The sequence below is a fragment of the Protopterus annectens genome, chromosome 3.part0 (genome assembly GCF_019279795.1).
Source record: "Protopterus annectens isolate FY-2018-M chromosome 3.part0, PAN1.0, whole genome shotgun sequence".
NCBI lineage: Eukaryota > Metazoa > Chordata > Ceratodontiformes > Protopteridae > Protopterus > Protopterus annectens.
In genome coordinates, this window is record NC_056731.1 from 1,955,632,983 (window position 1) to 1,955,646,604 (window position 13,622).

General features: G+C 43.6%; 1 protein-coding gene across 2 annotated transcripts in view; it reads left to right on the plus strand.

The window, feature by feature from the left end:
- KLHL18 (kelch like family member 18) overlaps positions 1 to 13,622 on the plus strand; it is a 698,878-nt gene that overhangs the window by 606,624 nt on the left and 78,632 nt on the right. Inside the window, exon 7 of one of the 2 annotated variants that reach the window (XM_044066030.1) lies at positions 10,005 to 10,242. In XM_044066030.1, the coding sequence (XP_043921965.1) occupies positions 10,005 to 10,242 (238 nt within the window). The remainder of the gene's footprint in view (positions 1 to 10,004; positions 10,243 to 13,622) is intronic. The other variant, XM_044066031.1, reaches the window with a different exon arrangement.

Genomic DNA, 13,622 nt, shown 5'->3' on the forward strand with positions numbered 1-13,622 from the left:
CCTGTCTGTTTTAAAGCAAAAGCTAACTTCCATTTCCACCTGTGCAGATAAGGAACTACATGACAATGCATGCCACTGAACAGGTTGGGAAGCATGGTTTACACTGTGGATTTGATGCCTTGGAGGCTTCTTGTAGGGCTGCTGCCTCTGGCATAGTAATTAGAAGGCATGCATGGTTAAAGGAACAAAATTTGCCAGGTCAAGTAAAAGCTAAATTATTGGATGCTCCTGTTCAGCATAATGTTTTGTTTGGATCTAAAGCTGAAGAGGTGATTAAAAAGATGGAGGACAAGGCAAAGTCCATGCAAACAGTTAAAGATTTCTTACAAGTACAGCCACCCAGATTTAGCAGGAATTGGCCTACAAATAATTGGTCCTTTCCCAATTCAGACAGGCCTCAGAGGGGTAGATACAGGCCTCAAACGCAAGCCTCTTATAGACCAAGACATTGGACTGCTTCCACCCCTAGGGGAGGAGAAGACAGGTCACAAGCTCATAGAAAACAGACTCAATGACTGCCTCTGTTGGGCTGCAGGAACTTCTTGCCTGGAAGCCCCTCTCGGAGGAAAACTTTCTCTTTTTCACCTAAATTGGACTCGTATAACCCAAGACAAGTGGGTTCTGGATTTGGTTTCAAGAGGTTACAAATTCCATTTTCATACCCTACCTAGGCCAAGCGGATGGCCAGATCTTCCAAAACATCAGTGGTCAGAGGCCTTAAACCAGGTGGAAGCTCTCTTGGCCATGAAAAAGCCATAGAACTAGTTCCACTTTCAGAGATGAGACAAGTTCTTTACTCAAGGCTCTTTCTAGTCTCCAGGAAGCAAAATTCATGGAGACCCATTCTGGATCTGTCAGTCTTGAACACTTTTCTAGAGATACCAAAATTCAAGATGCTTACTCTACAGCAGCTACTTTCAATGCTGACCAAAAATGCATGGATGGTAACTTTGGATTAAAAGAGGCATATTTACACATTCCCATCAGACAGGAATGCAGAAAATACCTCGGGTTCAAGGCCGGATCAAGGCACTATCAATTCTCTGCGCTGCCCTTTGGATTGTCTACTGCGCCCAGGGTCTTCACCAAATGCCTGGCTCCAGTAGTAGCTTATTGCAGACTCAAGGGAATTCAAATTTACCTTTATCTGGACGATTGTCTAATTCAGGCAGACAGCAAGGATGTCTTACTCCAGCATCTAGAGTTTGTTCAGAATCTTCTCAAGTTCCTGGGATTCACTGTAAACATAAAAAAGTCAAATTTGACACCCTCACAACAGATAATTTTTCTGGGCGCTTCTCTAAACACAACAACCCAGATGGCATTTCTGACGTATGAAAAACAATTACAGCTGGCTTCAACTTTCAAAACCTTGGCAACTTCAACTCGGCTATCTGCAAGGAGATTCCTGCAGACTCTGGGTTACATGGCCTCCTGCATCCTTCTCGTACCATATGCAAGACTACATATGAGGAAAATACAGTGGTACCTAAAAAGTGTATGGTCTCAGCATTGCCACAGTTTAGACATACAGATCTCTGTCCTGCCTTGTCTTCAAAAGGAATTCCTTTGGTGGTCCAAAGCATGTACTCTAAACAAAGGAAAACCCTTCTGTCTGCCTCCTGCCACTTGGATACTAACCACGGATGCCTCAGATTATGCATGGGGAGCCCATTTCCAGGGCAACTGTCTGCAGGGCCTTTGGACAAAGGATCAGAAGCACCTGCATATCAATTTAAAGGAAATGTTAGCCATTCAGAAAGCTCTATTGGCCTTCAGGAATCTTCTACAACCAGGACAACTACTGATACGGACAGACAAACACCACAGTTATGTGGTACATAAACAAGCAAGGGGGATCTCATTCCTATCCCCTTTGCAGACTAGCCATGGATCTTTGAAACACAGCTCTAGCTTGCAATCTGGACCTTCAAGCACAGTTTCTACCAGGGAAGCAAAACTTCCTGGCAGACAGTCTGAGCAGAAACCTGTCGGATCCACACGAATGGATGCTGGACACTGAAATATTCAAGATGATTACAGCAGTCTGGGGATGTCCTCACATAGACCTCTTTGCATCCCACCTCAATCATCAACTACAGATTTTTTGCACCAGGACTTTCCACGATCAAGCTTGGAAAGTGGATGCACTATCATTCAGTTGGAGAAACCTCTCGGGATATGCCTTTCCGCCTCTTCTTCTTCTTCCATGGGTATTATTAAAGCTCAAGCAGGACAAGCCCAAGATGATAATCTTGCTGGCCCCAAATTGGCCTCAACAGTTTTGGTACCCAACACTGAAAAACCTTTGTCTGGAGCCCCCCTGGGTTTTACCACAGACTCCGAACCTTCTGTCCCAACACCAGGGTCAGATTCTACACTCCTATGTCAAAACTCTCAGCCTGGCGACCTGGTTAATCCAGGGTCTTTGATTCATTCTCTCCTACACAAGCAGGTTATGGATGTCATTTTAGAAGCCAGACGTCCTAGCACTAGAAAATCTTATGCAGGAAAATGGAAAAGATTTTGTTCTTGGATGCAGGCTCAGGATTCTGATCCTCTTATTCCTAACATTCCTCAGATTTTACTTTACTTGACAGACCTCTTACATAAGGGTCTGTCTTTCTCTTCCATAAAGATACATGCCTCTGCTATTTCTGCTCATTATAATACAGACCCTCCTATCTTTTCCCACCAACTCATGAGACAATTTCTCAGAGGAGCTAAGAACTTAAGGCCCCCTAGATCTCCTCCCATTCATGCTTGGGATCTCAACTATGTTTTGGAAAAGCTCACCTTACCTCCTTTTGAGCCTGCTGCCACATCTGACATCAAGTTTTTATCTTGGAAGACAGCCATCCTGTGAGCTCTGACCTCTGCCAGGAGGGTTTCAGAGTTGCAAGCTCTTATGGCTGTGGAACCTTATATTATTTTTCATCAAGACAGGATGTCTTTAAGGACTAATCCTACTTTCATGCCTAAGGTGGTTTCCAAACTGGCTTTAAATCAAACTATTCACTTGCCAACTTTTTTCCCCACTCCTCAAAATAAAGGAGAAAGGATCTTACATTCCTTGGATGTACACAGACAACTACGTTTTTACCTGGACAGAACCAAGAAAATCAGGAAAACACAGCAATTGCTTGTTTCTTATGTTTCAAGTTCCCAAGGTAAAGCCATTTCAAAACAGACCATTTCTAAATGGATTGCTCATGGAAACAGATTTTGTTATTCACACCATAGAAAGCAAATCCCAGGGAGTATAAGGACTCACTCTACCAGAGCTTCTGCCACTTCAGCTGCCTTCCTCAGGGGAGTTCCTACCAAAGACATTTTGGAAGTTGCAACTTGGAGTTCAGTGCATACTTCCAAGCACTACAATCTACCTCTCTAAGTCTAGGGCAGGCTTTGCTTCTGCAGTCTTGCAGGGTCTTATAGCCGCCCCCTCTACTTTGACCACCTCCCTTTCTTTCTGCTTTGGGATTCTACCCTACAGTCATGACTGCAGCAGTGAAACACGATGAACATAGTACAGTTGTGTACACTTACCATAAATGTAGATGTTAGAGTGTCTTCACTGTTGCAGTCTGGGTTTCCCTCCCTCCTGTCCCCTCTTATTTTTTCTTTTGTGTGTTTCCTTTTTTCTCCCTTCTTCTGAGGTGTATTTGCAAAGGGTATGGGACCTTACTCATTTTGGAACTTCTGACATCTGGGACAAGAAAAACTGGAGAACATGGCGTCGGCTGTCAGCTTTGTACTCCTGGCACTCTGACGTCAGGGAGCATGGCTGAACAGCCGACGCCGGACCCAGACTTTGGGATTCTGGCCGACCGTGGACTGCCTGCCGGCAGGGGAGAACCCAACAGTCATGACTGCAACAGTGAAGACACTCTAACATCTACATTTATGGTAAGTGTACACAACTGTACTATCTTATAACTCCCAGGGCATGGAAGGAGCCAGACACTGTAGAGCCGATACCCAGGAGATCAGATAAGATCCTTAGCCCCCCGACAGACAGAACGGCATGGAGCAAAGGCTCCCCTGTAGATGCCATGGTGGTGGTGGCTCCACCAAGAAGGAACTGGCACAGGATAGTTCCTCGGTACATCCTCCAGAGAAGGAGTCTCGGACGATGGACCACATTGGAAAGCGGATGTTCACTTCAGCCACCTTCTCCATAAGGGCGCTGAACTACTTGGCACACGTGATTCGGCTTCAGCGGGATCTAATCAGATTACGCTGGGTCACCCCCGGAGTCCATGTCGGCTGAGGACAAATTAACCTTCTCTGCGCGAATGGCCACTCTAAAGTCAATATCTAGCACATCTATGCAGCTTCACTCCCATGCCATGGAGGGGGCGGCTAGAGCCAGCGGTGCAGGCATCACCTTAAGGCGTCATGCCTGGCTCCGTCTTTGCGATTTTGTGGAACCCTTCAAGGCGTCCTTCTCGGATGTTCCCTTTGACGGTTCTACACTGTTTGGCAAGACCGTCCGCGATACGCTACTCCAGAGTGAGAAAGACTGGAAGATGTTGTCTGCCATTGGAATCCGCTTCTCGGCTCCTCAAAGGTCTTTTTCCAGGAACCAGAGGACAAAAGAATATGTGTTTCCTGAAATCTCAACAATCCCGTTTCGCTCCGGACCCTTCGTTCTTCAGAGACAGGGGAGGACAAGGTGGACGATGGCCCAGAGGCCGAGGGGGGCCGAAGAATTTCGGGTCGAGGGAACCCTTTTCCGATCGACCTGCGCAGCAACCCTGAGGGGTTGCCCGCCTGCTCCTCTCTGGAGGTAGTCGGGGGGACGTTTCTCAGAACACCTAGCACATTGGGAGTCCATCACGACAGATTGCTGGGTGCTCTGAATAATATCCAGAGGTTATTCTATTCCTTTCCTAAATCCTCCCCCTCAGTCGGGGCGCCTCTCCGATGTCCCACCCAATCAGAGGGAAGCGGCAGCTTTAGAGATAAAAGAGCTGCTAAGAAAGAGCCATCCAGCGCGTTCCCCCAAACCAGTCCGGCTCAGGAAATTACTCCAGGTTCTTTTTGGTGCCAAAAAAGACGGGGGACCCAAGACCAATTCTCGACCTGTCTACAATGAACCTGTCCATTGCTAAAGATAAATTCTGGATGGTCACCATTCAATCTATTTTCCCCTGCTGCAGGAGAACGACTGGATGTGCTCCATAGACCTCAAGGATGAGTACTACCACATTCTAATGGGCAGGCGATCCAGGGGGTTTCTCGGCTTTCAGTTGGGAGTCAGTCATCATCAGTTCAGGGACCTCCCTTTTGGCCTCACCACAGCCCCCAGGGTGTTCACCAAGGGTCATGGCAGTTGTAGCGGCCCACCTGAGGCTTCAGGGAATACAGGTCTTCCCTTCCCTGGATGACTGGCTCCTCGCCGCTCCCATCAGGCATCTACTGTGCTCGGCCAGGGATTATTTCCTGCGTTTGGCCCACCTATTGGAGATCACCATAAATTACAAAAAAAAATCATCCCTTCAGCCTGCTCAGGTCCTGGACTTCATAGGGGCCAGAGTAGACACGCTTCAGTCCAAGGCCTTCTTGATGTCGGACAGACTCCGCAACCTAACTCTCCATGTCTTAACCCTTCTGCAGTCTCCGGCCCCACTGGCAGAATTGGTCCTGAAGGCCCTAGGGTCTATGGCGGTGGCCATCAACCTTTCACCCCTAGCCCACTTGAATATGAGGGTTCTTCAATGGACCTTGCAGGTCCAGTGGTCCATCCTTCAACATCCGTTGTACTCCCCTATTCCCCTCAGCAGGGTTTGCAGGGAATCTCTGCTTTGGTGGCTCCATTCCCGAGAGCTTCGGGAGGGGCGGCCTTTTTTGATGCTTCTACCCCAAGCCACGGTGACCACGGATGCTTCTCGCCTAGGGTGGGGGGGAGCATTGCATGGGCAGAACAAGGCACGTGGACTCCAACAGAGACAGTTCTGCATATCCGTGTTCTGGAGATGAGGGCGGTGCTTCTAGCGTTGTAGGCTCTCCATGCCCTTCTTCCTCTAGGGACTATTGCAATTCAGACGGACAACATGTCAGTGGTCTGGTACATCAACAAACAGGGGGGGGCCAGGTCTTACCCTCTTTGCCGAGAGGCCATGAGAGTTTGGGAGTGGGTGATATCCACCAACCGTTTTCTGCTACCAACGCACATTCCGGGTCGGTCCAACATTTTAGCGGACACGCTAAGTCGAACTATCCTCTCACCTTAAGAGTGGTCTCTGAACCCCTTAGTAGCGAAACAGATCTTCCTCAAATGGGGTCAAACTTGCTGCAATCCGTTCGCATCACCTTCGAATGCAAAGCGCAGCAAGTTTTTCACTCTAATCCCTCCACCCGGGGAGAGCCCCAGAGAGACTCTGGTTCATGCTTGGCCATCCGGTCTTCTTTATGCTTATCCTCCTCTCCCGTTAATGACAAATTTTTTGCAGAAAGCTCGTCTGTTGGGGAGCAGGGTTATCCTCATAGCCTCATTCTGGCCTCATCAAACCTGGTTCCCATACCTGCGGTCTCATCTCATAGCTCCTCCCTGGATCTTGGATCCCATTCTGGATCTGATCTCTCATCCTTCAGGATTGAAAACCCCGAACCTGGATGACCTTAAGCTTTCCACTTGGTTGATCCAGTTCCATTAGTGGCTAGGTCTCCTGGCATCTCGTCCGCAGTTAAATCCATTCTGGTGGCAGCACATAAGCCTTCTACCAGGAAGGTCTACAACAGTAAATGGAAAACGTTTTGCTATTTCTGCAGGGCATAGGAATTTGGACCCCTTTACGACTCCCATTCCAGCAGTACTTGAGTTCTTATCCCACATTTTTCATCAGGGGGCCAGTTCAACTGTGAAGGTTCAAATGGTGTCCATTTCCCACTTCCACATTGGAGACCATCTTGGCCCCTTAGCTTCTTCTAAGATTTGCAAAGCCTTCTAAGATTTGCAAAGCCTTCTTGAAGGGCACTTTTCTTTTAAGACCTCCGGTCAAGAATGCGGTTCCTCCTTGGGATCTAACCTTAGTCCTACAGGCTCTTACTGGTCCACCCTTTGAACCTGCAGCTTTGGTTGAATTAAAGTATTTGCCTTGGAAAACTGCCTTCTTGATTGCCATTACCTCGGCTAGAAGGGTTTAAGAACTTCAGGCCCTTTGTTCTAAACCCCCGTATCTTGTCTTCATAAAGACAGAGTTTCCCTCAGGACTAATCCCTCCTTTTTACCTAAAGTGGCTTCCGAGGCTAACATCAACCAATCCATTAATCTGCCTGTTTTCTTTCCTAACTGCCAGAACAAAGGGGAGTACAAACTCCATTCTTTAGATGTGCATAGACAGTTGCGCTTTTATTTGCACAAAACTGCTGCCTCTCGCAAGTCGGAGCAGCTCCTTGTTTCTTTTGGTAAGCCATCTTTGGGTAAACCAGTAACGAAGGTGACTCTAGCTAAGTGGATATCTCAATGCATTTTACTCGTGTACAAAATTTCTGGTCGACCTGAACCCGTGGGGGTTCGTGCTCATTCTACCCTTCTATGGCTACCTCTGCTGCCTTTTGGTCATGGGTACCCTTGGATGATATTTGTGCTGCGGCTACTTGGGCTTCCTCTCATACCTTTATTTCACATTATAAGTTAGATTTGATATCCAGAGGGAGGGCAGCCTTCGGCTCTGCAGTGCTCCGGAATATCCTTCCTTGAGGACCTCCCAAGTTTTTTGGTAGCTGGGGATTCTGTCCCACAGGTTGCTGATCAAATGAAGTTAACTACTTCAGATAAAGAAGTTATGTACTCACCATAACATTCCATCTGAGTAGGTAACTTAATTTGTCAGCAACCGACTTCCCCCCTCCGTCCCCCTAACCTGTAGTTCGTACATGAATGATTGTTTCACTCCTGGTAGGTATCAGGCTAGTATGCTCAGGTGGTTTGTTTTGGTGCTGTATGATCGGATAAACTCGATCTGAGGACTGGAGGGAGGTAGCAGGGTGTTATGGGTAAGGGGAGGAGCTTGGAGCTCGGATCTCTAGCTTGGAAAGCTGCCCGCTCGGGTCCGGATCAGATCCGATACCCACAGGTTGCTGACAAATGGTTACCTATTCAGATGGAACGTTATGGTGAGTACATAACTTCTTTTTCCCTAACCAACTTCTTCCAGGCGCTACTTCTGGTCAGCCACATTGCTGCCATGCAGTTCCTCTGTCTTCTAGGTCTCATGGCTGCTACACTTCCTGTTCTACCCCTAGCCAAGCTGCACATGAGAAAGTTCCAGTGGTACTTGAAAAATGTCTGGTGACAACACAACCACCTCCTGGAATTTCAGGTGCACTTCCTAAAGACAGAGTTGAGGTAGTGGATCCAACAAGTAAACCAGAATCCAGGCCTACCTCTGCAACCCACCAAACCAGTGCAATTCATGCACACACATACCTCGGACCTAGGGTGGGGCCCTTATGAACAGCCTCAAGGTACAGGATCGATGGGACCCCCCCCCTCCAGAAAAACTACATCCAACATGAGGGAAATGACTGCTGTACTAGCCCTACAGACCTTTCCTCTGATTCAGGCAGGCCCCCTCCAAATCACACCTATATCACATCATCGAATACGTCAATATTGAACACTCACATGAGCGAATATTCACTTATTCGAAGACTGTATTTATTACGATGACCAGGATACATACCTTCTAAAAGGTGTCAAGGTTAGATCCAGTTAGATGCAATAACCCAAAAGATGAACCAGACAAAAAGGCATTATATTGTTTGTTTATTTATTGTCATTTGTTAACCAGGTTGATCCAACTGAGCCAAAGGCCCATTTTCAGTGGAGACCCGAGGAGAAAAGCTCCAATTACAATTACAGACAATCCAAAAAAAACACTAATTAATAGAAAGACTAAAAATTACAGTAGAAACATTGACAAAAAACATTTACATAAAATGAAATAAAGACAAAATATTTATATAAGTTTTAAAAAATCCAATACAAGAGCAGCAGGACCTGAGTAGGAATATTTACAATAACCTGATTGTAGATAAACTGTAAATCGAAGTGTTAGAAGAGCAAGAAAGAAAGGCAGATAAAAAGAGAGAGAAAAACTTAAAGTAATCAAAAGTAGAATTTAGGAAGAAATCAGTTAGTGATCAGGTTGGAGCTTGGCAAGGGGCAGGAGTACTGATTTATGGTGAGTACTAACTTTTGTTAGTCTCATAATCTGCTTGTTTCTTTTTCAGGTGTTACCTGATCTGCAAGGGGTCAAAAATGAAACTGTTTTGTTGGCTGTGTATCAGAGGAATAAGGCTGTGGCTACTAAGCAACAGATACCAATGGAAATAGCTGAAGGATGGGAGTGGTGGATGAAGTTACTACCAAACAGTGAAGGGAGGTCTTCTCCAGCTACCCTTCAGTGGATCAAAAGCAGCAGGGAGAAAAGAATTTTCAAATATAACATCATTGCAGAGCCTTCTCAAAGATGAGCTGATTGAGTAATCGTTGAGGACTTCTGGTGCTTTGTACTTTAACCCACCCACCTTTTACTCAGTAGTAGCTTAGTAGTAGTGGTCTCGAGGACATGAACATGGCAGCTGTTTTAAGGCACTGCTGAAGTGCAGTGTGATGAACAACTGCCTTTTCTTTCTACAGAAAAAAAGCAAATCTGTTCAAGCTGCTTGACATGTTTGCTATATGTAGTCATTTGTGTTTTGTTCATATTTTGTTTATCAGGTTACATGGAATAGTGTTGTTAATTTAGTGTGGTGCACTTTAACAAGTGCCACAGCACCATCACACTAGTAAATGCAATTGCTACAAAAGTAGCAATTATAAACATTTGCAGCATTTAACTATTTTTATTGGATCTTTGCAGCCTTTCAGAGCTGCTGATTGGTTGCGTATTACTTGGAATTGTCATTGATTTAGTCTGTTCTATAAACATTTTAAAATCTTGCAGATAACTGCATTTAGATGTTTTAATTGTAGTTTTTAATTTGACCAGCTAATTTCTATGCAGGCGATTCATTGAATGTGGTGGAAGTGTTCGACCCAGTTGCTAATTGCTGGGAAAGGTGTCAGCCAATGACCACAGCTCGCAGTAGAGTCGGGGTAGCTGTCGTGAATGGACTTCTGTATGCCATTGGTGGTTACGATGGCCAGTCGAGACTGAGTACGGTAGAGGTTTATAATCCAGACACAGACACTTGGACAAAAGTTGCAAGCATGAACAGCAAACGCAGGTAAACTTTGTTTTTTTGTTTTGTTTTAGCTTTTAGCAACACCTTTAAACAAATACCCAGGAATGCAACGTATTCAGCATTGTTTCCAGGAATTTACTTGTAGTAAAATTGCTTCTGCACATGAGTTGATCATGCTTGTCAAATGTTACTATTTTAGATAGATATCACAGTAACCGAATTTAACATATGTGGGTGAAACCTTTGAGATCTTAATGTGGTGATGTTGCTGTTGTCTTTTAAGTTGTGTGGTTTAAATAAAAAAAAATATATATATATTTATATATATATATATATATATATATATTTATATATATATATATATATGTACACACACATACACACACAAACATATATATATATACTGTGCAGTTTAAAGCATGCTTCCATGGTTTAATAAAAAGGTTTTCAGTGGCTTATCAAAGGTCCACTGGTAATCATGTTACCATTTATTGTTTGATTCTGCACTCTTAAACTTGAAGTATTCCATCATTTTATGTTCCATATGTAATTATTACCATATGGTTTGTATTTATATACAGATATAAGAATTTGTTTAAAACTATTACTTAAATGTATTACTTTATTTACTTTATATCTGAAAGTATCTTAACCTTGGCTACATACAGTGGATATAAAAAGTTTACACACCCCTGTTGAAATGCCAGGTTTTGTGATATAAAAAAAGACCACAATAAATGATTTCAAACCTTTACCCACCTTTAATGTGACCTATAACCTGTACAATTCAATTAAAAACCAAACAAATCTGTTGGGGGGAAAATATAAAAAAAAATAAAAGAACGTACAATAAGCTGGTTGCATAAATGTGCACACCATTAAACTAATACTTTGTTGAAGCACCTTTTGATTTAATTACAGCTTTCAGTCTTCTTTGGTACACACCTGCTGTCAATTAAAGAGACTCTGATTAACCCCAAATGAAGTTCAGCTGCCCTAGTAGGATTTTCCTGACATTTACTCAGTTGCCTGCTACAACAAAAACCATGGTTCGCAGAGAGCTTACAAAGCATCAAAGGGATCTCATTGTTGAAAGGTATCATTCAGGAGAAGGGTACAAAAAAATTTCCAAAGCATTAGATATACAATGGAACAAAGTGAAGACAGTCATCAAAAAGTGGAGAAAATATGGAAAACAGTGATGTTGCAAAGAACTACACGTCCCTTCAAAATTGATGAAAAGACAGGACGAAAATTGGTCAGGGAGGCTGCCAAGAGACCTGCAGCAACACTGAAGGATCTGCAGGAATTTCTGGCAAGTACTGGTTGTGTACTACATGTGACAATCTCCCATATGTCTGGACTGTGGGGTAGGAGTTGCAAGATGGAAGCAGTTTCTTACACAAAAAAACATCCAGGCCCAGCTAAAATTTGCAAAACTATACATAGTCTCCCAAAAGCATATGGGAAATGTGTTATGGTCTGATGAGACCAAGGCTGAACTTTTTGCCCACAATTCCAAAAGGTAAGTGTGGCACAAAAACACTTCGCATCACCAAAAGAACATCATCCCCATGGTGAAGCATAGTGTGGCAGTATCATGTTTTGGGTTGCTTTTCCTCAGCTGGAACTGGGGCTTTAGTCAAGGTGGAGGGAATTATGAACAGTTCCAAATAGCAGTACTTTTGGCCCAAAACCTTCAGGTGTCTGCTAGAAAGCTGAAGATGAAGAGGAATTTCACCTTTCAACACGACAGTATACATCCAGATCAACAAAAGAATGGCTTCACCAGAAGAAATTTAAAGTTTTGGAATGGCCCAGCTAGAGCCCAGACCAAAATCCAATAGAAAATCTGTGGGGTGACCTGAAGAGGGCTGTGCACAAGAGATGCCCTCACAATCTGTCAGATTTGGAGCACTTTTGCAAGGTAGAGTGGGCAAATCCTGCTAAGTCAAGATGTGCCATGCTGATACCCAAGAAGACTGAATGTTGTAATTAAATCAAAAGGTCCTTCAACAAAGTATTAGTTTAAGGGTGTGCACACTTATGCAACCAGCGTATTGTATGTTTTTTATTTTTTTATATTTTTTCTCCTAACAGATTTGTTTTTTTATTGAATTGTACAGGTTATAGGTCACATTGAAGGTGGGAAAAGTTTTGAAATTATTTATTGTGGTCTAATTTTTTATATATCACAAAAACCTGGCATTTTAACAGGGATGTGTTTACTTTTTATATCCACTGTATATATTCTGAGACTTATTTGTTATAAATTATTAAAACTGCTTTCCCAGCAGGATTTATTTTAATTGTGAATCATTTGTACCCAATGTGCTTGTTTTTGTTGTAGCATTATTTGATGTATACTGTGGAGAATTCCATCATCTATTTTTAAAAGTTCTCATTATGAAGATATATTTTTTTAATTTGTTAAACAAATAGGTCCACAAGTGACATTTGTTTTTCTTGGATGACTTGGCAATGTTGTCTGACAACTAATTGTCATCAGTCATGCATTAAGAGCAGACAGAAGGAATTGAAACAATCATTACAAAATTATGCTTGTTTATCACTCATAGCCTTAACTCTGTGATTCAGGCTTTTATTTTCATATGTTTATGTACTCTAATACCTTTTGATTAATTTTCTTTGTGAAAACGGGCCGTTATATGAAACATTTTTAACCATGCATAATTTAGGTTTATTTAGAAGTTTTGGCAGTCATTGATAATGAGGCAGAGAAGAAAAGAAGCAAAAACAGAGTTTGAAGACCTGCTGCAATGGTTCACTATGGTATTTGTTTGTTGATATCCTCAGCTTAACACATTGCAGAAATTTGTTCCACTCCCACACTTAGGAAACCACCTTCCAGTTCATGTTATGTCCCATTCTAGATTTCGGGGTGGGACACTTGGACACTGCATTCTCCAGGTCGTTTCTGCTCATACAGTTTCATTTTCAGTCATCAAACATGTCATAGGAAATTTCCCATGTTTGTTTACTAAAATATGTCCATCTTCAGTAGAACCCTAGCTAAGACCTCTGCTACCTTATTGTAACTGCAATGCCTGGGAAAAGCACATGTAGTAAAGTATTGCTAGACGTGCCAGCACTTAAGTTCAGCCACCCACAGGATACCAAACTACTGAAGGCCTACACTGTGGCATGGAAGATGGCTGTGGAGGATGCCCAACACTGGGTCAGGCAGGAGGGTCTTTGGTATAATTCTCACTTCTGAGACCCTTACCTTCTTTTGTTGGACTGTTCTTGGTCACTGATCTAACAAAAGACATCTCTTTTTTTAAATTACACTCATGAGGTGGTTTCAGGTTCTTTGTGAGTTGCAGGCTCATCTTTGAGTTCTGACCAGTCAGCTTTAGTGCAGCCTCCTCCCATCAAGCATTGCATTTTGGCAGCTATTG